The following is a 26,101-nucleotide window of genomic DNA, read 5'->3' as shown; positions in this document are numbered from 1 at the left end:
AATTTTAGGATAATAAAAGGTCTAGGATCTGCTTCAGTTCATTCAACCAGCCACTCAGGACTTGATTCCAGATTTTCCTAGCTTTGAGATTTGATGCTCTACCTTACTACCCATGACCAGTTTAGTAACATGAGGGAAAAAAAGGCATCCTTGACACACTTTGCCTAATCTGCATAATTTTCTTAAATCTAGGCAATATACAAAACTCCTTCAGATCTTGATTGGTCTTGTTGGCCTATTTTCATAGATTTAAATTCTCACACCCAAAATTCAACAACAAACAAGAGCCTGTTTGATCTGGTTCCAACTTCATCTTAGTTGTTGATTAGTCATTTTTCAGTCACATCTGACTCTTCATGAGGCCATTTGGGGTTTTCTTGGCAGAGACACTGGAGTGCTTAACCATCCTTCTCTAGTTCACTTTACAGATGAGGAAACTGAGGCAAACAGGGTCCAGTGACTTGCCCAAGGTGACACAGCTAGGGAGAGTCTGAGGCTGGATTTGAACTTGTCGGACTTCACGGCCATCTATTCACCACGCCTCCTACCCACCCCTATTTCATACCCCTGCCTTTAACTATCTTTGCTATTCTTAAGCCATTCTGAGGCTTTGACAGCATTTACATTATTCTTACCACCCTAAACTTATTCAATTCACTTTCCTTGCTTCTCTACCTGGCCTTTCAAAGATTATTCCAGTGCTGAGTTCCCTGTCTCATTTAGAGAAATCAGAATCCACAAAGGCTCAAATTATGTTTTCCAAGCTTATTGAATATGTTGGTCACTGTTATATTTTAAAGCCTGATTTTGGGGATGAATTGTTATGACTTTGGAAATTCATTGAATTTACTCTTCTCTCTCCTTTCTACCCCACCCTACCCCCTTTTCTTCTTATTTTACCCCAAACTTTGGATGGACATTGCTTTGGCAATTTCTCCATCGAATTATGAGGAAAAGTATCAGGGGATTTCCTTGGTAATTCGACCCGGGTCTCCAGGACCGATCCCTTCAAGATTCTGAACCTCAGTTCTCTTGTCTATAGTCCAGATGACCTCTAGGGTCACTTCCAACTTGAAATCTAGGATCACAGGCTAAGACAATCAGAGGAAAAAATGCCTTGGTCCGGCTTCAGCAGAGGAGACCTGGGAGCCAAATTTAGAAGGCTTTTCTAAGTCCCAAGTTTGGGGATTTATATAATAGCACTTTTGGCCCCAGGCTTGAAATCCATTGGTTCAAATTCTGAAGTCAAAAATGTCCAAGCCGGTTATGATTGAGAAGCCAGCAGCCCTCCACATGTATTTCGCTGGCTGCTCGATGGGGGGAAAATTGGAAGAGAAACGCAATGTGCTTGTTTAGTGTTTGAGTTCCCAAGATTATTTTTGTTCCTTGTTAAACGTGTCTGGGAGGCACACGCACATATATTCTCTATATATAGAGCGCCATTATTAGATAAGACGGGGATTGTACGCTCTCACCCCTTGCTGAGGTGCCACAGGGGGCCGTCCAAGCCCAGCTATATTTACCGTTATCGATTATGAATTCCATTTTCCTTGGATCAGGTTCCAATAGAAAAGAAGGTGATTGGAGAGCTTTTTAATTTCCATTTTTAAGTAGAGCGAGATCATTGCGACCTGATTTGGTGGCAGCGACGTGTCCACGAGTTTGTTATATTTCTGATGATGTGGGGAAAGGCTTCCACTCAAGGAGAAATCTGTGTGTGTGTGTGTGTGTGCGCACATATGTGTAATTAGCTTAATTCTCCTGCCACATCTATAAGTTGAGAATAGTGGGACTTGACATTTTTAAATTGGCAAAAAAAAAAGTGCTCTGTGTACTAGAGAAGGTTCCGTGCCGTATCTAAATGCCACCAGGACAGCGCGGAGACCCTGGAGGACTTCAGAATCTGTGGTAATGAGAGATGATTGTGCTTCAATGAGAGAGAGAAATATCCTGCAGAGAATAGTACAAGGGAAGGAAATTAGGAAATGATGCTAAATAGGTCTCATCAGTTTACTATTGAACAAGTTTAATTGACTTCTTTTTCTTCGGGGTAGGGGGAGAGTGAGTCTAAAGATCTCTGGGACTGGTTATGAGAGAGAACTTGGGATTAAGCTCTGCCACAAGTCATTGGGATGTACCCGGTCTAGAAACTAGAGAGAGGAGATGTCAAAGGATGGCTCTCCTGAATCATCCCTTTTCGCCCACGCCGCCTGATGGGTCGGTCCCAAAGCCACCGGCGCCTGCAGCAGAACAGAAGGTGGAGTGCTACCCTCGGAGCCGGGGCCCAGCCTTCTCCTCCCTCCCCCGGACCATTTTCTGTCACACCGGCAGCATCCCGATGCTACTGTGGGAAATGGAGGGTAGTCACAAGTCTCTTGTCTCACCACCACGGCTGAAAAGTCGATGGCCAGATGCTGAATTTTATCACCAGGATGCTGCTTTAATCAAATTTGCTATTAGCAATACAATTAATAAAATGGCCCATTTCCACGAAATCTTTGAGGCATTACCATAATTTTTGCTCTGCTGTCTCCCAGAAGCACAGCCCGTTCTCCAACAAACCATCTGGGTAGTGGAGCTCCTGGCTTTTCTGTCTCAAAGGATTCGAATTTTGACCATGACCCCCTCTTTGTGAGATGCTCCAGGCTACCAGGTTTTAGAGCTCCAGTTTGAGTCCAGGTGGTCTGCCTTGATGGCCACTTGTGGGCCAGGTGTGGTGCTGGGTGCTTCTGGTGAACTCTAGGCTGGATGGGGGGCTCAGGTTAGTATTAGTCAGGAGCTTGGGCAGGTTGGTCCAGAGTGGGCTGAGAGATGTGCGGATGGAGATGAAGATGAACAGTCCCGCCCATTGCCCTCCCTGACTTGGACAATCAGTTAAGCTTCCTCCCAACACGGGAATAAAAATAAATCTGCCCTGGAGTCAGTGCAGTTGGACAGTGATCTCCTAGAGGCAATCACCTCCCACGATCCTATCTCAGTTCTTTATTGAAATACTTTTCCTTCTTTCCTTTCCCTACCTGTCTCTCAATCTCTCTGTTTCTGGTTCTCCTTTTCTTCTTCCTTTTCCTCATCTCTTTCTAATTGTGTCTCTCCTTTTTTCTTCCTCACTTCTTTCTTTTTAAGAGACATTTCAACTAGATGGCTGTAGAAGACCTTCCTCCTTGAGTTTATAAGAAAAAGGTCTGAGATCTTTGCCCTTTCTTTCTGAGCTCCTCAAACAGCCAAATGGACCAATGGAATTGGTGCTAAGCACAAATGGCATGGTTTCCAAGGAAATACCACGGGGGGCCATTGGCTCTCAGGGCTTGAGAGCCCTGACTCCGTCAACCATCAGCAATAGTGAGTGAGTTTCAGTCTTCTCTCCAGTTCCAGGCCAATTGGGCCGGGTTTTCCCTGCCTTACTCTTTCCTTGAAAAGGGGAGCCCTCTGAGTGACTCAGTGCTTTGTCACCAAGGTCACCAGTGTCCAGTTCTGACATATATCGGGAGAAAAAAATGAAGGAACCAAAGCAAGAGGCCCGTTCCAGCCCAGTGGGGCAATCAGTGGCTTCCCCTTACAGAGTTTTGCTTCCTTCCCTTCCGTGGCCCTCTGAGAGCATCTTGAGTCAGCCGTGTCCAAGATTGCAAAAGAACCTAAGTTCTGCAATTATTTAAAAGGAAAATGAAAGAATTGCCTGTGGAGGGATCCATCTAGAAATGCAGAAGAATACATTTGAGTAGATCTCTTTGCATATATGAGGCAGCTCAGGAAAATGCAGATGTGAATTCCAGTCAAATTACAGAATGTCTGAGCTATTGGGGATGTCGGGGACCACAATGACCTAGACTCTAACTTTACATCTGGGCAAACTGAGCACTTAAGTGCTAACTTGTTCTCGGTAACAGACAGACACACAGTTTTCTTTGCTTTCTTGTTTTATATTAAATTAATTTCCAATGATACCTTTTGTTTCCCATCACCTTCATTTCTAAAAAATATCACTTTCCTCTCTCCATCCAGTCTGTCATTATAAAAATTAAAACAAAACAAAAGAAGAGGAGAATAGAAATCTTCCAGATCTGACAGTCTATGCAGTATTGTGTACCTACGGGGCCAGATTCTGCACAGAAGCAGAAGAGGTCCACGTGTGTGTTAGTCTTTGCGTTTGGGAGAGTGGGACTCAAGGACATCATCCAAACAAGAAGTGATGAACAAGACCCTTTAAATCTGGTGCCATAAAACAGATCCCTGACACCCACTTTAAAAGTGTCAATACCACTTATTTTATGTTATGTTATTTTATTTTATTACCCATCTTCCTTCCTTGGGGATGGTACAGTCATGAATATTTAAGGGGAATGATTTGCTTGCAATTGTGTTTCCCAAACTAATCTTGCCACAGGGCACTTTAGGGTTTGAAATACATCATTGGAAAAGAACAACAGTGATGCTCTTATAATATCTCCTTAATGTTTGCAAAGCACCAGAGATCTCTTACTTCCTTAGACCTTCACAACAACCTTTTGAGGGATGCGCTTTGATTAGCTCCCTCTTTTTACACACCAGGAAACTGAGGCACAGAGAAGTCTTGCCCAGGATCACAGTATTCTTATGAGTTTGGATTTGAACTCAAGGCTTCTTTATAGTCCAAACCTCTTTCTACTCCCCAGCTCTTCTCTGGCACAAGAGGGAAAGATGACATTTTTTCCTAGAATAGAGAGGGAGAGGCAAGAAGAAGGAGAAGACTTTGGAGGAGTATCATATTCCATTTAGTAAGAACTCTGGCTATCTGTAACGTTTCATATTTAATATTCATGGGTCCCAAACCCCACCCTTTTAATGATTAGTGACCTTTAAAAATAAAGTAGGCTACTGTCCGAGGAGGGGATGAGCTGACGGTCTCATTCCTGGAGTTCTTGGTGCCTTCTCACACCCATTTCATTATCTTCTGCTGGTCTCCCCAGGTCCTAACCCCCACCCCCACCACTATGTGCTGTTGCCCTTTAAATGGATTCTATGTGCTGAAATAGTTCCCAATGAGAGGGTTGGTCTTTCCCCGGCACCTGGTAACACTGCCCAGATATTGGATGAGCCTAATGCTTGTTGACTTATCGATTACGGACCCATTTTTAAGTTTAGCCAACTAGGGGATGGAGACCCTGAGAAAGAAGGAGCATCCCTCCCGCCACGTGTACACATCCCAAATTAGCCAGCCTTCCATTGGGTTGCTTTCCCTTTGAAAAAGGGTGCTCCCATTTTGTTCTTTGCTATGTATGTGTTGGCTTTTCTTTTAAAAAGAAGATTTCTGCAGTTGTCTTAGTCTTAGCGTTCAGGGCATAATTGTCTTAATGTAGAGAAAGAAAAATCTCCACCCTTTAGACAATGACATAATTTTAACTTGTGTCCATGAATATTCAATTTGGTTCAATTCAGTGTAATTAATTGCCTAGAGTATTCTAGGCCTCCTGCCAGGTATTCAGCATACAAAGACAAGAACCAAACCATCCCTGACCCCAAGGAGTCTGTATCCTACTGGGAGGGTGGGGGCGGGGGTGGGTTACGGTTTGACATGAACCCTGGCACATCACGCCAAATAATTTGGGTGAAAGCCCAAATAAAAAGGGGGCAAATCGAGAAATCTGTCACATGGCACAATGGTTCTCGTGCTTTTTGGTCTCAGGAACCACCCCTTTAAAGCCCTTAAATTCCCACCCCCAAACTTTTATTTATGTATGGTGTAGCTATTGAGATTCCTCTTATAAGAAATGGAAATGCCTTATGGGCAGCTGGGTGGAGCGGTGGACGGAGAAGTGGAGCTCAAATCTGGTTGTGTGAACCTTGGGGCACCCACTGGCCTCTGGGCAATATGCCTTCCCTTCATTGTCCCTCCTCCTGCCACGTGTTCTGTCTCTGAACTGGTTTTCTATTATCAAAGAGTCCCTTTGTTGACAATCTTTTTTAAAATTTTAATTAAAATACATTTCAATGAGGAATATATTGATTTAGAAGTAGGCACATCTGCAACTCTGTGTTCATTACCCACTCACTTCACTTCATTCTCTAAGTGTCTATTAAGTGCCTACTATGTTCCAGATGTTTTCAATGTTGCGCAGGATACTTGAGTCAAGCACCACTCGTGGAAGGACTTTATTTTTTGAGCATCTTTATCTCTGTTGAGGTGAGGCCGCCTCAGTGTGTCCGACCTTTAGCAGACGAAGCTGGACCGGATGGGTTTGCCCACCTTTAATAGGTCCTCTTCTAGAGGAAGGTTGGATTGTGTGTTCTTAAGAATAGACATTACTCCTGGGAAATATGAAAACTTTGGGGCTTTTAAAAAACCCATTTCTGTAATTGTTCGCGTTCTTGCTGCCATTGTTTGTGTCGAGCACTCAAGTGCTTCCAAGATCATTTGAAGCCAGAATGAATGAGATCAATTTTATGAGGTGCAAAGGAAAAGTATATTAAAAATGATGAAAGCCAATCTCAGAAAACAAGCATAGACACTCCAAGGGACCTCTGAAGGATGGCACAGGTTTATTACATTTGGAAGAATAACAAAGGGTTAGTTTTAAAATGCGGCTAACCTGTCTTTAAAAGAAAAAAAAAATCTTAGCACAGGTAAGACAATAGAAAGACTAGAGTACTGAAGACTGGGGGAAAATACTGGATATTTCTCCCTTCAAAGCTATACCCAAACAATCGTCGGAAGAACAGTGGGTGAACCCCCAATATTTCATGGGCACTTTCACCTGACTATTAAAAAAAAAGACTATAAAAAATGGTATATAAAACTATAAAAAAAAATTCTTAAAAAAATGTTTTGGAGATTTTTTTTTTAACTTTTCAGGGCCCTGAAATTCCTATAAATGGAATCATTAATTTTGTTTCACATATTGATCGATGAAGAAGTCAAGTAGTTCCAGAATCCCAGAAATTCCCTATGTAGGCACAATAGTGCAGCATCACCCAGCACTGCGCGAGACTCATGTAAATCTAAGAAACTCCTTTAGGGAGGAAGACAATCCTATTTCAGGGGTCTGTGAGCCTGTTTTTGAAGGCTTGCAAACCCCTACGAGCTATGACCAAGGCTGACACGTTTGCCAAAAGTCTGCTCAGTCTTCAGTGGGTTGGAAGCACGGCTTCATGGTGTAGAATTATAGAGAATATAGGCAGATTTTTGTGAACCCAATTCCAGGTTCAAAAAGCAAGGGATGACAGGTGAAAAAAAAAACACATCATACAGATTTAAAAGAGATTTTAGATGTAAAAAAAGGCATGTTTTAGTGTATAAGTTCTCTCACTATATTATATATATGTGTATGTGTGTGTATATACATACCCACATATATAATATACACATATATTACATATACACTATGTATAATATATGTAATATATATACTATAGTATGTGTATATATAATAAATATACATATATATATACTATAATGTATATCTATGCAAAGTATATGGATTTCTATAATTACATGTGTATATATAAAGTTTAAGAAGTCTCTTTCTTTTACTATAGACAGTTATAGAGAAATATATACACATATTTTATCTCAATTTGCATATTAAATTAGTATAAAGAGAAATAGCAAACAGCCCCATCCTTCAAGAGTTTTCACCAAAATGGTGAAGATAACACGGGCAAAGAGAATTATATTTCACTTTATGCAAAATGACACAGTGGGATTCTGGGGCTGGCTCACTCTAGGGAAGGCATGGGGAATCAGGAGAGGGGCCTGGAACAGAATTGCCACTCGAGCTGTGCCTTGAGGCCGTCCAGCATTCCAAGAGTCGGGGAGGGGAGGAACAAGGGCTTTCTAAGGCCAGGCTGCATCACAGACAGAATGTCCCGTTCTGTGGACATCACGTCGTCCGGTTTGGCTGGAAACGAGCTTTGGTAGTTCTTACCCTCAATCCCTGAGGAGGTTTTATGGAACCAGATTGTAAAGCATTTTAAGAGTCAACATGGAAAATTTGTATTTGATCCTAGAGGAAGGAATGAGCTTGTTGGACTCCTTCAATGGGAAAATACCTATTTTTATCACTACTGCTTTGACCCCTTTCTTGACCACAGACATAGATACTACATGATATCTATCCCCTCCCATTTTTATTACCTAGTTATTTTGGGGAGACACTTTGAAGAGAAAATGATCTAGGAGAGAGGGGATAATAGCCTGAAATACGGCAGTGGCCAAAAGAGTGGAGAAAAGGAAAAAGAAGCAAGAGAAATTCTGGGGATGTGATCAATCTAACGCAGAAGGTGGCTGAATGGGAGTGAAGGATGGATGGGCCCCTGGGAAAATGCTGATTTTCTCAGAAGAGACAGAGAAGTTAGGAAAGCAGCACTGTAGGTTTAAGCTTAAATGCCTTAGAAATCATCAACTGCAACCTTTTAATTTTCTAGATGAGGAAACTGATGTAGAGAGGAGTTGAGAGACTTGCTCAGAGTCACTCAGCAATCATTCACTTAAGGGGAGATCTGAACTAGTCTCCTGGGGATTCCAGTCTGATTTGCTCCCCATTGTGCCATTCAGGCCACTGCAAATGAAAATTTCTGGGCTTCCAGACTGAGGAACCTACCTAAGGTGAATATACTCCAGGGGCAGCCTCAGCTTTCTGCAGCAGATATTCCTAAAACACTGTATAAATTGAGAACAGTCATAATTTAAATGCAGTTCAAGTCTTTTTGCTTGTAAAAACACTAACAAGCATCTTATAAAACTCCAGATTTTCTCCTAATGTATGTTTTTGTACACACCTGAAGGGTACAACGAGCCTGTTTACAGCAAGGATCAAATGAAACAATATATATTTAGCACTTTGCAAGTCTTATTGCATTGTATAAATGCAAACTATTATATCGTGATTATTAGTGCTAGGTACATAGCAACCTGCTGAAGGGCTGTCTCAGTAATTGGATGGCTGGCAGTTCTCTGATGTTGAAAACGATGCTTTCTGTGGCAGAGTCGGGACATGGTTCCTTGTCAAAGCAAGCAGCATCCTGCTCCTGGGTCCACGGGAGAATCACAAGCCCTGGCTTGGCTGCCAGTCTGTGCACGACATTGTTTAGAGAGACACGGAAGGGACTTTGATTTGCTCTTTGTTAAATCTGGTTGAATCTGTTGTTGCCCTTCTTACTTATCCCGACTCGTACAGCAGTTGTTGCAAGGTGCTAGTTTCAAATGAATGATTATTAGAGTCCAAACTATTAGAGTCAACTTGGTTTGGGAGACCATTATGTAGAATTATAGTTTGTAGAAAGATCTTTGTGAACTCAATTCCAAATTTCATAAAGCAAGGGATGAGGGGTAAAAAGTGAACAACATGCAGATTAAAAGAGGTCTTAGATGGAGAAAAGTCATGGTTTCTTGCATGGTTTTATACACACACATATACACTATGGTATGTATATATGCTATATGTAATAATAATACAGCAGATACAAATGCACATATATGTATATATGTATACATATACATATAATATATAATATAATATACACACATATAATATATGTTATATAGTTGTATGTATAATATATAGCATATATACACATTATAGTATATATAGTTATATATATTATATATAGCATATATACACATTATAATATACACGTATATACATATATATATATATCTATATCTCCATCTATGCAAAGTATATAGACTTGGACCCAGAAATCTTGTATCAAATCTTGGATTTCCTGTTTATTTTCTGTATCAACATCCACAAGTCTCTTCACCTTTATATATCTCATTTGTGTCTATTATAAAATCTGACACAAACCACTTACAACCTCACAGGACTCCTCAAATGAAAGGATGGATAAAAGACCAAGTAGACCAATGTGGAGCTCTATTGAAGAGTACATGGAAGATCAGTTCCTTTGGGCCTTCTACTTTTCTGAACTTTTCTCTTCATCCCATTCTCCGATAGTTGTTTCTTCCCAAAGAAATAATTTTGCTTTTTCAGTACTTTTCTGTATAGATATTATTCCCCCCCCCAAATAATGTAATTTCCCTGAAAAAAGGTATTTTCTTTCTTTTGTGTACATCTCAGTACTTAGGTTTGCCTAGAACACAATACATACCTAATGCCATCTGGTTTAATTGGCTTGAACTGAATTTCTTCCACGGCCATCTTAGTAGGTAGGAATGCTGTCCCAGCAAGTGAGTCCCTTTGGTCATTTAGAACAGGGCTGGGGAGAGGAGAGAATGGAGGATGCTCAAAGATGGCGGATGGAGCGTCACCAGCGGAACAGCCTCTGGAGCCCAGAGCCACAATGGCTGGTGGGACATGTGGGGCCGGCCAGGAGGAAAGGGTTTGGCATCTTAGGTATTTCAGGGTCCTTGCAGTTTGGGGCTTTGAGAGAGAACGGAGTGAGAATTCTGCTTCCTTGTGGAGTCTAGCAGTCAAGTGGAGGGCTCATAAAGGCATCTGATTGGTCCAGCGGATATACAAAAACTTACAATAACAATAATAGTTATTTAGATAGCACTTTAAGGTCTGTGAAATGCTTTATAAATATTATTTCATTTGATTTTTATGACAAGTCTTCCGGACTCCAAATCCAGGATTGTGTCCACTAGGATGGAGGAATGGACTTGGACTTGGGTGCACCTTGAGACAAATCCCACCTCAGACACCTAATAGCTGTGTGATCTTAGGGAATTCATCTATCCATTCTGGACCTCAGTCTCCTTTTCTATATAATGGAGATCTCAATAGCACCTACCTCACCTGCTTTGTCATGAGGATGCAAACCTTGACGCTCTTACAGTCATGTTCACTGTTAGCTGAGGGATCTTCTGCAGTGTGGACCATCTGCCCATCCCAGCCAGCTCCTTGCCTCTCCCTCTTCCTCTGAGCCAGAGGCAGTTTATGAAGAAGTCCTCAGGGCCTGGATTCTAAGCCTTTCTTAGTCCTAAGGGAAGCCGCCTCCGTGGTACCCAACTGACAGGCTCCAAACCCACCGAGCATCTCAGGTATGGAAAGTGGCCCTCAATTAAAAATAAATCAATGAAACAATGGATGCCTGCAAGAGTTAATGCAATTCTGAAAGAATTTAATGACTGCATTAAAGAATAAACACCCCAAGATTCAAAATAAGAGGATCCCAGTTGCCGACCAAGGATTGCTGGGTAATTATAATTATACTTTAGAGAGTGGAAAAGCCTATTCTGATGGCTGTAGCCTCAGTCCTGATTTCTGGCTCATTATGCCCAGCCAATGAACAATGAGAAATAGTGCCCGTGGGTACTGGTGGGAATGAAGAGACCGAGCTGGGCTGTTTGCACCCTTCATCACAACCACCGGACTTTGATAATGAGAATAATTACTGGTGGTGGTTTGGCACTTCAGGGGTTTTAGATCCATCAGCCTCTTCTTCCTTAGAGAAGGAAGTCCCGAGAAGGTAGGACTTCACATGGACATTATAATCTCCTTCTCCGCTCTGGGGAAAGTGAGGTTCGGGGAGCCGGAGGCCTTCTGCCCACGTACAAGACGGCCAAGAGTTTGAGGTGAAATTCCAACCCATGTCCTCCAAATTCCGCCTGCAGCACCCGGGCCTATGAGCGAACCTCTGGTTTTACAAATATCATCAGCCCCATTTTGCAGGTGGCAGAAACAAGGCTCGGAAGCGTTAAAGAGCTGGCCCGAGTAAGTGTCCAGCTCTTTCCGCCTCCAAATCCCTGTTCACTTTGTGGCCTCCTGTTTGAGAGGAAGCACCCAGCCTGACTGATCCTTCCAGCCTCCACCCCACTTCTCTCACCTCCACCCCGCACTGACCCCGTGTGGCCGCTGCAGCCCGGATCTGGGGCTTGGCTGAACCTGTTTCAGATTTATTTTCATTCCTTCCAATTGACATGGACTTGGCTCATGGGAGTGAATTCTTTTGGGGGCAGCAGATGCGCCTGCTCCATCTGTCTCAGCAGTTTGTCTCACAAGAGGGGGTTAGAATAGATTTATACACACACATATATGTATATATACATATGTATGTTTATATTATTACACATACACATATATGTATGGAAAAATACATATACAGAGATGTAGACATAGCATAGGTGGAGACATTTCTTTTGCAACATAAATACATGCTTATATTTATATATACATATACACACATTCTTTTTTCAACACAAAATATATATTTATGAATATGTACTTATATACACGTATGTGTATATCCATATATACATAAATATATACATATCTGTCTTACAAGAAGAATTTGTGTGTATATTAAGAGTATATATACACATATATTCACACGTATAAACGTGTATATACATCTGTATACATGCAAGTGTATACCACATAAATATATACATATCTGTCTTACAAGAAGAATTTGTGTGTATATTAAGAGTATATATACACATACATTCACACGTATAAACGTGTATGTACATATGTATACATGTATGTGTATACCCACATAAATATATACATATCTGTCTTACAAGAAGAATTTGTGTGTATATTATGAGTATATATACACACACTTTCCCATGTATAAACATGTATATCCATACGCACACATGCACATGTTCTTAAATTTTTCCCCTAGTGGCAAGGGGGGTCAAAGGGGGAGGCTTAAAGAAAAACCTCCATTTGTGTGATTATGCAAAGTCGGAATGTGAATCATTTGGCTTCAGTTAGTCATTATCTGCATTCAGAGCTTGTTTGGCGAGAATAAAGGGATGTGTGCAGGTTTGTTGAATAGGGGCCTTATTTGCGGCTAATAGTGCCTCTTCATGAAAACATTTCCTACCCTCCCTCCTACTCGGTGGCAAAAGTGTTTTTGCCTTAGAAATTATGCCCTTCTGTTCTTCAGTCTCTTTATCCTTTTGACAATAAGTGGACCAACAGCCTCCATTTAGAAGAACAAAATATGTTATGAAAAGAGAAACTTCTTGGCCATGTTACACATAATGCAGTTGACATGCATTCAGAGTTGTAATAATATAGTAATCACTCGAGAAGGAGTATTTTTCCAAAAGGAAGGAGGGAAAAACAGGCAGCCTGTTTGCCTGTGAGCTTGTGGGGTACGGGAGATTACAAGTTTTCTTTATAATGGTTGTTTGACAGCAGCCTGGGACGGGGAATTCTTTAAGCTCGGAAAGTGCTGCCCACGGTCCTTTCTGTTTTCGGACGCCCCCGGACGTTTATAGAAAATCAAACCCGATGAGTGTGGCCCACTTATATCCCCAATATAACCCCGTGCTCCTCTTGTGGTTCCCTCATTGAACTCTTCAGTCATTGTGTTATTCGATTGTTCAGTCTTGTTGACTTGCACCTGTGGCGTAGGGAGCTGATTACCCTTCTTTTCTGGCTCTTGGGAAGCCGGTGTTTTGTGAAACGTTTAGGGTTGGAAAATGGGGGCTTGTTCCTTAGGATTGGCCAGGTTGAAATGCTTTGCCTAATCTAAGGCAGATAGGGAAAGCTGCTTTCTTGGGTCTGTCCTTTTCAAGTGGCATCTGCTCTTTGCACCATTTGGGCCCCTGTTTCCTGGTGTTTTTGGAAGCCCTGGCAGTGCTAGGTAACCTTTCCTTTCTCCCAGCAGGATTTCTCCTGGTCCTTATTTATTTCAAAGGGCACATTTAATCCCAATTAGCTTTCTGCTCACCACCTTCCTGGGAAGAGAAGTAAAGTGAGCACTTTTATTCCTAATTTACTGACGAGGGAGTCGAGTCACAAAGTCTTGCCTGATTTCATAGTATCAATAACAACAACAATAAATATATAAATGAATAAATAAGTAAATATAAGTAGAAATAATAAGTAAATATATAATAAAATATAAAAATAATAAAATAAAGTAAATAAAATTTGACATAATAGGAAGTTTTTCATAATTGATGATTCAACGGACACATCTCTATCAAAAACCTAAAATGAGTGTGATTCAAAGGAAAAAGAAAATTGTGTGTTTGGGTGTTTGTAGGTGCGAGCTCCCCTGCCCATGTCCATAATGCACATTAACCTTTGCTTTGGGGCATCACATTCAGTGTTTTGGCTTTGCACTGGGTTTGGCTTCCCCTTCCCCTCCCTAAAAAGTGGGGCCCTCATTTTCTTTCTCACTAATGACTTTTAGCCTCCCCCATCCCTTTTATTTCATTCTCAGCTTGGTTGGTGATGGCTGTAGCCGAGTCCATTGGAAAAGTCCCTTGCTCTGGAGATCAGCCCCTCTCTCTCCGCATTCCTAGATTAGGGAGCTCACCCAGATGAAATTAGCCCTCAGCCCAATGGCATTTCAAAGAGGGCCAGTGAAGCCGGGGCTGGGACAATGTGTACTCTGGTTATTTATAGCAGAAGGACCTCTCACATTTGAAACCGATGGCATGCAAATCCCACTGAAAGCAGAACTGGGAAATAACACCTTAGAAAGGCGGCTGTTTGGGCAGCGGGAGGATCCGTGAGCGTGGCCACGTGTGTACGTGCCCGTATGTGGGGTTTGCTTGGATGTACACAGGTCGTTGTTGTCTAGCAGTCATTTCTGGGGACAGACAGGTTTGCATCCCGATCTCCCTTCTGTGTTCTTTTATCTCACTTTACCTCAGACCTGGGGAAATGGCTTCACCATGACAATGGTTTTCAGCCTCCCAGTGGGCCGAGCAAAGGAGCCTACATGGTGGAAGACTCTTGCACAGGTCTTGTGTCTCAGACCCAAGTCCTGTGGGAGCCTGGTCCCACAGCCTCCCGTGGTTCGCTATTTGTGGCTCTTAAAGAGTCCAGAATAGCCTGTGACTTGCTCATTGCGCAGGATTGTTGAGCACAGCATGGTGACATCTTGAGAGGAACATCTACCGGCAGCTCCAGGTCCTGATTGGGGCTGTGACTTCATGCTTGTGCCCTGCAAAGTGGGTCACAGATCCTCCCTTCTCAGAGACTTAGAGAGTTCAGTGTCTCTCCATAAATACTCTGCACCTGGGAGGGGACGCTTCATGCTTGGGAGTGCCTGTCTTCTGGGCTTTAAATACCTGCCAGTGGGGCTGTCCATCACTGCCTCGCCACTTCACGGCATACGCAGTCCCCTCCTGACTCGGTCTTTGGTTATCTGTGCCGCTTTTCCCAGCCACGACATGGGGAGGAATCCCCCACAGCTCTGGGTCTGACTTTATTGTCAGTGAGTTATTTGCGATCTGGCTCCTTCTAAATTCATGGCATTTGATGGCTGTTGACTACATCGGACCTCAGACCATAGATCTTGAGGTGGAAAAGACCTTAGAAGTTTGCATCTTCTTTAACCTTGAGGAAACTGAGTCCCATAAGTAATGAGCAGCAGAGCTAGACGCTGAACTCATGGTTCTTTTGGTTCAGTGTTTTTAATGAGAGAGGCTTTAAAAAATAGGTTTTCAGGGGAACATGGCCAGCTCAACACTATAGAATTTGAGGAGACAAGTTGGTGTGTGTGTGTGTGTGTGTGTGTGTGTGTGTGTGTGTATGTGTATGTGTGTGTGTGTTAGGGAAGTCCCTTCACCACTCTAGCTTTCTACATCTTTATCTGTGGAGTGAGTCATTTGGATCCAATGAGGTCTAACCTCCCTTCCAGGACAAGATCTTTGGTCCTCAGATCTTATTTTCAGGGTGATAGGCAGGGCTTCATTTTTTAAAACTGAAATAGAGCTTGCCCTGCCTGGCCCCAGGGGATAGAATTAGGAAGAGTGGACAGAAGCAAAATGAAAATGGATCTGTGTGCTAAATGTGGAATTTACAAAGAAAAAAACAAAACAGTCGTGGCTCTCCAGGAGCTCATGGTCAAATAGGGAAACTCGCAAATAATTGTGAGCTATGGAGAGGACAAAATGGGGTTAATCTCAAGGCACACTGTTATGGATGATCGGGAAAGCTAGCTCTCCTCCTTTCTTCTTTGGGTGGAAATTCTCCTTTTTATTCAATCAATCCTCAAAAGAATGACCTGGGTTCCTTTTCTGGTCACATCATGTGGATGCCGTCCTAAATGATGAATGTCATTTTAAATGATATTACCCAGAATCTCTTAGAAACCCAATCACTTTAGAGCATGTCAACCCAATCACCTTTGAGCAAAGCTTCTTAAACTGTGGCTCGCAATTCTGTATGGGATCACAGAACAGAATGTAAAAATTTGGCAATAGTGAATGTTTCCAGACACAAAGACCAAAAATTAATTCACAATCAAACAGGTCATGAATCCAAGGTGTTTCTGGAAGCACTTGCCATGTATCGTGCAACTTCATTGCAACACACAACATATACACTTTGCAGTGTGCATGCACGAGCATCGCCACAAGCACCTGGGTTCAGATTCAAGATGGGGCAGCATAAAAATGTCTCAATAGAAAAGGGGCCATGAGTGGAAAAAGTTCGGAAACCTGCCTTACAGAATACCGATGCAATCGCTACAGAGTGTGCCCTCAAAAAGATCAGCAAATTTGTCATACACACACATACACTTTCTACACGTTCTAATCATTGTCTTCTATAAATGTAGCTTCATTAGTTTTCAGTTAACGTCTCCATTTTAAAAGATGTACCTTACATATATGTAGATAAATGAAGAATGTATAGTTAACAGAACCCACTATATAGCACATCTACCCATCTCTTGTGTGTGTTCTAAGTCAGTGTCTTCTATAAATATAGCTTCATTCATTTTCCATTAAGTTCTTTATAAGATCTCATATAAATGAGCATATAGGTAACAGAACCTACCATATAGCATATCTACCCATCTCTTTTATGTTCTAAGTCATTGTCTTCTATAAACAAAGCTTCATTAGTTTTCCATCAAGTTCTTCATTTTAAAAGATCTATCTCATATATAAAATGTAGACAAATGAACATATAGGTAATGGAACCCACTATATCGCCTATCTACCCATCTCTTGTGCGTGTTCTAAGTCAGTGTCTTCTATAAATATAGCTTCATTCATTTTCTATTAAGTTCTTTATAAGATCCCATATAAATGAACATATAGGTAACAGAACCTACTATATAGCATATCTACCCATCTCTTTTATGTGTTCTAAGTCATTGTTTTATATAAACAAAGCTTCATCAGTTTTCCATCAAGTTCTTCATTTTAAAAGATCTATCTCATATATAAAATGTAGATAAATGAACATATAGGTAATGGAACCCACTATGTAGCGTATCTAGCCCTTTCTGTGTACTTGCCTTTCTAGCCACCTCTTTTGCTCTATCCATGTCTCCCATCAGAATCTGGCATGGAGAATATGGGTTAAGGGTTCAGCACCTGAGGAACTCGGAGAAGATAGACATATATGGAGAGGAAGGGAATTCTGTTTGATTCGCTTCGGTAGATATTCCTAAGTCCTAGGGATACAAAAGAGAAGGTACAACTCTCGCCCTCTAGGAGGTTACAGTCAGGAGTCTGAGAGGTAGAAGGTGCAATCGGTCCATGCCGTGTTATATTAAGAGGTTCCTATAGGAGGTGGAACCAAGATGGCAGGAATAAGAGGGGAAAGAGGTGCAGTGAAGGGCCTCCCCCCACAATGCTTCCAAACAGATCTGGAGAATGGACTTGCACCCACTCTGACCAGGGCATCCGAGCCAGCAATCACAGTGAGTCAGAATATGGAGACAGACGGAGAGGTCCGAGGACCATGGGATCTCGCCATCAGCAGGCCAGGTGGAGCATCCCTTTGCAGGGAGAGGCTGAACACCGGATGAAGAGGTAGTCCCAGATTTATCCTAGAAGGGCCTAAACCTGCCCAGCTTAAGAACACAGCAGTTCTGTTGCTTATGACCACGGTGGGTTCACAGAGTAGAAAACCCCAAACTGTAGAAGTCATGCCTTCCTTCAATTCTTTCTAGTGTATTCAACTCAGTAAATCCCATCCCTCTTCTAAAGTTACCCCTTTGGGGTCTGCGCTGTGGCCACCTTGGTGGGTTTGTGGTCTTTACGATAGTTTCTTACATGGTTGAGGGGAGTTACTTCTGATGGCTTCAGATTTCTTCTTCTTCCTTATTAATCTTACTTTGAAAATGCATCTTCCTTATGTCTCTGAATATCCTCTGAATATCCGACAGAATGAAGAGAAATCCCATTCTGTGCAGTATTGATGTTACTATATATAGTGCACTATGCTATAGGATGTAACATCAGAGGGTTCAGTCTCCTTATCTAGCATCCCTGAAGTTATCTAAGGGGTTTTGTTTTGTTTTGTTGTGTTTTGTTTTGCATTAGTCCCAATGTTTCTCTCTGCGTGCCTCAAGTGTAGAACGTCTGTTTTCCGTAAGGGAAACCGAGTCACCTTTCTTCCCGTGGCTTGCCAACGGGCCTGCAGCTTAGTTACAATTAGGGCAGTAGATTACCCAGTGGGCTCCATTTTCGGTTCCCTGCTGCCAGCCAGGCAAACATCTATGGCTCCGTATATGACTGGCCAAGGAATCTGGTTTCTGAACAGCCCGGGGACAAGACACAAGTTCCACGAGTTAAACGATCGCTGCTTGTTTTAGATGGAATGGTTTGATTTCCTGTTTTTGCCGGTTGTGACTCTCACCTGCCCTTCTTTCTTTCTTGCCTTTCTCCCTTCAGGGAGCTGCCGTTCCCACGGCCTCGCCTCCGGTCTCCACGCCCGTCACGGGGCACAAGCGAATGGTCATCCCCAACCAGCCGCCTCTGACGGCCACCAAGAAGTCCACCTTGAAGCCCCAGCCGGCGAGCCAGCCCTCGCCCATCCCCGTGGCTCCCATAGGAATGCTGAAGCCCCAGCCCCACCCGCAGCCGGTGCCGGCCTCCTACGCCACCGCGTCCACGCCGTCCAGGCCCACTTTCAACGTGCACGTGAAGTCGGCTCAGCCCAGCTCTCACTACATGCCCGCGGTCTCGCCCGGACAGTACTACAGCTCGGGACCGAGCCACGCCTATGCCCCTCAGGCCCCCGCCGCCCCCGGGCCCGCTCATTACGCCCCGCCACCATCCCGGGGCGGCCCGGACTACGGCTACGGTCCAGCCGCTGGCCGTCAGCCGGAGCCTGCCTATGGCTATGCGCCCAATCAAGGCCGGTACCATGATCCTTACTACCCGGGCTATGGGGGAAGAAACGGTTCTGAACCAAGTTACGGGCAGCAGAACACCTGGAAACCGGAGCCGGGTTACGCTCCTCCTCCGGCGGGGCCCCAGAATCCTGCAGGGATGTACCAACCCCCAGAGCCCAAGAAGACGTACATCACTGATTCCGTTCTGGCTCCCCAGGCCCCGGCCCCCCAGCAGCCCAAGGTAAGACGCCAAGCAATGGGACCGCAGCGGAGTGGTGGGGAATGGCGCGTCTGGGTCATTCGGGGACACGTTTGGGGGACGTTTGGCAGGAGACACAAAGTCTGTCTCTTTGGAGACACAAAGACTCACACATACTTTTCCAGGGTGGTTCCTATAATGTGTCAAAGAGACTCAGATTTGGAGCTCGGTCCCAAAGGTGTTGGCTTAAGGCGGCATCCGCGATCTTAGGCCAGCAGGCAATGCCCCGAGAACTGAATTTCCTCACCGAGGAAGGGGAGGGCTGAACCTAGGTCCTCTTCGCCTCCCCTTTGCCCTCTGACCCTCTCTGCTTCTAAGGGAGGCAGAACCCGTTTCTATCCGCAGACATTTATTAATCTCCTTTGCAAACCATTGTATTCAGCACTGAGGATTACGATGGCAAAACCAATCAGTGTCTGCTCTCTAGAGGAGTGCACCTTCTCCTTGGAGATGAAACGCGTTCTCCATGAAACCAGAGATTTCTGAAGTGAGAGAGTGCTAATAAGTGGGATGGGGTAGGGAAATCAGAAAAAGGGTCATTTAGGAGGGAGCGGATGAGTTGTGGTCACCGGAGACCGTAGAAGTGCTGAACCAACTCCTTCCTTAATGGTCCAAGTTGGATGTGGCTCTCCTCAAACCCAATGTGGCAGGATGCTCATTGCTGGCTTCCATTGAGTGATGAGGAAATCAGCGTCCGTAAAGGTAGGGTCTGCCTGCAGTGTGAGCCCGATGGTTCTGGTCCGGCTCCCTGAGCTCTGCTCCGGCCCCGGGGCATGGACTCCTGGAGAAGGCAAATGCCCCTCCGCGGACCACCTTTGGGGTTTCAGAGTCAGCGGAGGTAAGTCAGGCTCTTGACGCCACCGGTGTCTCCGGCCTGTGAAATGGGGCCAGCTCCCGCCCGGGCCTGGCCCGTTTCCCCACCCGCAATGTGAGAACTAATGAGAGCTGACACGTCCTGGCCGGACGGTGATTCGGGGGCACTTCGGGGAGTTGGGTGGTGGCTGACAATCTGTAAGGCGCTTTGAGAAGCCCAGCCCCCATGGCATAAATCAAAGTGCTTTCAGAGCTTGGCCCTGGAAGAGGCCCGAGTTCCCAAGACCTGTTTTGGAAAAACCAGAGAGAGATTATTTTAGCTCTTCACAAAGATTAGCCCAATTAGCCCAGCTGGACAGCCTGGCCTTTGTTTCAGTTCGGCACCAAGTTTTGAAAGGCCCCCTTTGACACACAAAGCCACCGATTCAGGAGAAATGGGATTCAGTGGCCGGGCACTCGGCTCCCGCCACAGCACCCCCTCTCAGGGAGCATGAAAGTGAAAGCTGGCGCTTGGCGAATGCCAAAGTCATTGGGCATGCACACGGACCCCACCGGCTTGGGAGGGCTCTCCGTTGGCCCAGATTGTCGAGGAGATTTATGGGAGGGTCTCCTCCCGCACCCCTGGCAATCCTTTCCCAGCAGACCTGGTCGTACCGAGTGGGGGGATGGAGGGCGGGGGCGTTGGGTGCTTAGTGGAGAGAGGGGGTGGATTGGTCCGAGGCCTGAGGCTCTTGGAACTCTCCCATCCCAAGAATTCCCCATTTTCCTGAGACGAACGGAATCTGCATCTAGAGGTGAACTGGCCCTTGTGAAAGGACCCTGAAAAAGGGCTCAGCTTGTGCTAGGGACCAGCCCCCCCACCCCCCTCACTCCTCGCCCCCCATTCAGAGCAGAGGAGCTTGTGGCGTCTCTTAGCTGATGAGTTACTAGAAAGACGGCGGCCTCCTCCCCCTTCCCCTTCAAATGAGTTTGTCATCCCCAATAATCCGGTGTATAATTATAGAGCCGCCATTGGTTTCTCATGTCAGTTATCCATCAAGAACGTTTGTTTTTCAACAACGTGGCACATTCTCAGCATCGAGTTCAACGGTGTATTAAAATAATGAGAACCGGATCGTTCGGGGCGAGTGTGAGTGCGCCCGGCGCTCGGGTGCTATTTCTTCCTCCAGATAGGTTCCAGGTTGACATTCAGCCATCTGCCTGTATTTTAGGAAAGGGGAGCAGAGGTCTTTGGAGCGACAAACATCTCCAGTGTGTGTATGTTATTTTCTCTCATAGTGGGGCTTTGAGCTGAACACTGCTGTATTCAGCCGGCATTGTACAGAGTCCATTATTGTCCTGCTATTGACTCAGCTTGGCTTGGTGCGATCACGACCGGTGGGCCGGGTGGCAAGAACTCGGCTCCAGGGCCTCCTATATACCTCTTTGTGCCTCAGTTTTGACCTCAAGAAAGTGGGATGTCATTTCAGCTAATTAATTAATGATTGCAAAGTGCTTGGAAATTTCCCAGTGCCGAATAAATGCTGAGTGAGGACTATTCAGCTGTGCCTCTAGCTTGTGTTTATTTTTAATTTTGTAGTCCCTGATGGAAAACTTGCTCGCTCACCCCTGTGTCGGAGAACAATTCTCGTCTATTGATTTGAGAAGTCCCGGCTGGGGTCATTTTGTATTTAACCCTTTGACTTAGGAGATCCGATTGGAATAAAAGAAATCCTTAGGAGAAAAGAGTTTTAAGTGCTTTGTATTTGGATTAGTTTTCCCCTATCGATTCCAGAAACAATCTAAATAGTCACTCCTTCTTGATTCTGACCGTTTAAGAAGAATTTCAAACTATAAAGCTTAGGGTAATGGAGAACCAGATATCCCTGAGATTAGCGGGTTTGGTCACAAATAACAGTGATCCCGTGATGTGAAAGATTCAGAAAAAGCAGGTAATACTATTTCTGTGCCTTCTGCAGAAAGTACCTTTGCTTTAAGAGGAGGCAACCAAATATAAAGATGATAGTAGTCATAATTCAAGAATCTAAGCTTGAGGAGGGACCTCGTTGGCCTGGTGAACAATACTCCGTGGCACACCCAATAAGTCGCCGTGCTGACTGTTCCCGATGACCCCCAAGGTGGAGAATGGGAGCCTTTTGCTTCAGAAGGCACCTCCGAATAGTCTTGGCTTCCAGGAGATTTCTGGTTTTATTTTCTAAAATATAAACGCCCCCTACCCTCTGTATCTTTTGCTTTCCTTCAAGGTCAGTCAGAATTCAGTATAATCCCTTTCCCACGTGACAACTCCTTAAATATTGAAAACTTTTCATGTGTCCCATATGTCTACCCCCAAATTGCGTTTCCTCCAGGTTCAATGTCCTTGATGCAAATCTCATTTGGCAAGACCTCATTTTTCTGGATGCCTTTTCTAGAAAATTTAGAGCTTTTCAATGTTCATCCTAAATGTAGTACCCAAAGAGAACCCTAATACTCGGTCCATCCAAGGCATCCATCACGTTCTCATTCCTGGAACCCATATCTCTCTTACTGCAGCCTAAATGTGAATTAGCTTCCTGGGAATTCTGGGGCAGCGAGGTGATGCAGCGGATAGAGCCCTGGGCCTGGAAGTCAGCAAGACCTCAATTCATATTTGGTCTCAGACACTTGCTAGCTGTGTGACCTGGGCATATCACCTAACTCAGTTGTCTCGACTCTAAAATGAACTGGAAAAGAAAATGGCAAGCCACTCCAATGGTTTTTCCAAGAAAACCCCAAATGGGGTCATGAATAGTCAGCCATTTCTGAAATGACAGCAAGTTACAGAGCCCCAGGGACTGAGGAGACACAAGGAAGCCTGAAAGAAGACTTGGACCTGGAGAACTTATTCTCCATGAGAACAAAAAGATAGATCTACATAAGTAGGTAATGACTAGTAAAGGCAGTAGATGATTAGTTTCCATACTGCTTAGTATAATGAAATAAAACTGGTCTGAGATTAAAGAGATGTGGAAAAAGTTCTGATCATCTATGTGAACTCCAGTGAATCATCATCCCTCCCTCGCCCTCCCTCAAGTGTCAAACACAGAGGATTTAAGGGGATGCCATCATAAGTTGGTCCAGTCTGTAACTCGCACCTGTAAAATACACCTGGGGTCTCCACCAGACTATAGGGAGCAGAAAACTATTAGTGTTTTCTAGCAGCTGGGGTTAGTGTAGACCAAAGATCCAGTTCCTGGGAAGAAAGGAGAGGCTGTTAGGGGTGTTGAGAGAATCAGGAAAGAAGAAAGGAAAGGAGAAGTCATTCTGTCAGTTACTATTGAAAGACCAATGACTTTTAGCTTCAAATTTGTTTTCTCTTTGTCTTCCAAATAAAATATTTCCACAGGCCAGTGTCTGGGAAAGGCTATCAGCATTCCAGAGGCTCTGAAATTTCACCATTCTCTGAGTCATACAGAGAAGAAATACTGAGAGTTTTTAGAGGATTTTAAAGGTTTTAAAAGAGAGAGAACTATTAAGTATCTGATGGCCAGAGAAGGCTTCATGGGATTTCTACTGAGCTTTCCAATGTGAGTAGCCTTCTCAAGGACAGGGAGGGCTTGGAATAGACCGGTTGTTTGTGGATGCTGGGCCAGAGACCAGAATATTTGGCCTACATGGCAAAATGGGGCCAGGAGAATATTCTTGACTTGTTCATGGGGTTATAGGAGTTTTAATTTCAATTATATCATAAAATCAGATTAAACTGTCATTTATTCAGTTTAGAAGAGCTTGGGGAATAGTACAGAGTCAGATGGAGCTCTTCAAAACTGTCACTTTAGACATGTACTAACTGTATCCTGGACAAATCACTTAAACTTTCAATAATCTAGGGAATTCTATGAATATAAGTTTCAGAGAAGGTACTGACCTGCATTGGGAAAGAAAGAAAGAAAGAAAGAAAGAAAGAAAGAAAGAAAGAAAGAAAGAAAGAAAGAAAGAAAGAAAGAAGAAAGAAAGAAAAAAGAAAGAAAGAAAGAAAGAAAGAAAGAAAGAAAGAAAGAAAGAAGAAAGAAAGAAGAAAGAAAGAAAGAAAGAAAGAAAGAAAGAAAGAAAGAAAGGAAGGAAGGAAGGAAGGAAGGAAAGAAAGAAAGAAAGAAAGAAAGAAAGAAAGAAAGAAAGAAAGAAAGAAGAAAGAAAGAGAGGAAGGAAGGAAGGAAGGAAGGAAGGAAGGAAGGAAGGAAGGAAGGAAGGAAGGAAGGAAGGAAGGGAGGGAGGGAAGGAAGAGAAGAAAGAAATGAAGTTCTCAGGATTTCCATTGCAATTGCAGATCCAGTACCTATCTTTTTCCTGTATCACAGGCACAATGTTTGTCACTGGATGAAATTGCTTTAGTTAATGATTTTTAGTTTGGAGCTTTCTAAACCTTGACAAACCTGATGGCAACGTCACCCCCTTTCTATCACCTTTGACAGAAGAAGCCTTCTCCTTGTCTTTCAAAGACTTTGTTAATCTGCTAGGATAAAGTTTGGGAGTATTTTGCTGGGAGTTTGTACCCTTGATATGGGAAAATCTCTATTTGGCAAGACATCTGTGGCAATCAAAATCCAAAGGTACCGAGGGGTACAAAGGATCAGGACTCCCAGGAGGTCTTGAATTTTACTTCAGTAGAAGTCTTTTGACAAAGGTAGGATGATGACTTGTTGGGATATTGTAGGACAGGGCATTTACGTGTGGGTTGGCTTGGGTGACCCCTTACAATCCTGAGAACCTTAAAAAATTGAGTTCCTACAGATTTGCCGATGGCTTCCAATGTCAAGAGACAACCATGGAGCAAATAACCTTGTCAGGGAAGGCAGGGGGTTGAATCAGAAGGGGAGTTTTGAGAGCACGTACTAGACTAAAGAGGAAGATGTTGAAATATTCCTGGTGACAGAAAAATCATGCAGAGATGAGGGTAATAGTTCATAAGGAAAGAGAGGGAAGGACAAATTCAAGAAATAAGGGGAAAAAAATCTGACAGGACTTAGGAGTCAGGAAAAAAAAAAAAAAAAAAAAGATGTGTCAGCCAAGGGTGAGACAGGAACACCACACCAAACACATCCCAGGGAAGGTTTCCTGAGAAATAGCTCTAATGGCCTTGTAGCCATGATGGATTCCTAGGTTCTTGGGAGGAATGCTGGCGACATGTTTTCTTTTTTCTTTTTCCCATTTGTAATTTTGTTACACAAGTTTAATTTTCTTATTTTATCATAAATTATTATTGATATTCATTTGTTTTTAACATGTGTCTGATTCTGCTTTGTTCTAATTATATAGACAAAATAGTTTATCATGAATATATTTTCTTTTATATCCTTCATGTGATTGTTAATAACTATTAATAATACTTGTTAATAACATTAATCATTATTTTTGGTGTTTGTTATCATGTTCTTTATCATGTGTAGTTCGGTTTCATGCTAATTAATACTAATTAATAATTGGTATTGATAACAGTGCCCATTGTTATCATCATCTTTTCCTTTACCAAGATTATCAGTGTTTCATGATCATGGAGTTGTATTTAGATAGTTTTCCATGTCGGGAAAAGAGAGGGAAAGCGCTCAGGGTCCTACCTCTGCGTTGTGGCCTTTAGTGGTTTTAGCTTCGATTCATAAGATCAAGTGATCTAAAGTCTTTCCCACCATCCGTTCAGTCTGACTGGTCGTGTGAAGCTTCTCACCAAGCCCCCACTGGACTCTCTGGAGAGGTGAGCCAAGTGATGCTGTTCTGAACTTCGGGAACCAAGGTTGTGGTCATCTTCAAGGAGGCACATTGGGTCACTAAACACTGTTGGTCAGGATGAATACTCGGCTGTTTGTTAAGACAAAGGAGAAGACTTGAGTTAAATGTAATTTCATGGCTATGAAAAGACAAGAACTTTACTGGAAACGTCTGGGTCATGCAGTACAGCCCACTGCATCTTTCACCTCTGAGTCATTATATCAATGTTCCCTCATCTTTAGAATGAGCTCTTTCTTCTCCTGGTCCTCTTGGCTCCCCAGTGTCCTCTGAGAGGAGCCCAGTAGCCACTTTTTACATCCA

The 26,101-nt window shown here is 43.5% G+C and overlaps 1 protein-coding gene across 3 annotated transcripts in view; it reads left to right on the top strand.

Moving 5' to 3' along the window:
* Positions 1-26,101, top strand: part of LPP (LIM domain containing preferred translocation partner in lipoma) — a 634,535-nt gene that overhangs the window by 384,862 nt on the left and 223,572 nt on the right. For all 3 annotated transcript variants that reach the window (XM_051991658.1, XM_051991659.1, XM_051991660.1), the window contains one exon: positions 18,545-19,228. In XM_051991658.1, the coding sequence (XP_051847618.1) occupies positions 18,545-19,228 (684 nt within the window). The remainder of the gene's footprint in view (positions 1-18,544; positions 19,229-26,101) is intronic.

This window comes from Antechinus flavipes, chromosome 3 (assembly GCF_016432865.1).
Source record: "Antechinus flavipes isolate AdamAnt ecotype Samford, QLD, Australia chromosome 3, AdamAnt_v2, whole genome shotgun sequence".
Lineage (NCBI taxonomy): Eukaryota > Metazoa > Chordata > Mammalia > Dasyuromorphia > Dasyuridae > Antechinus > Antechinus flavipes.
This window is presented reverse-complemented; position numbering and strand designations above follow the sequence as displayed.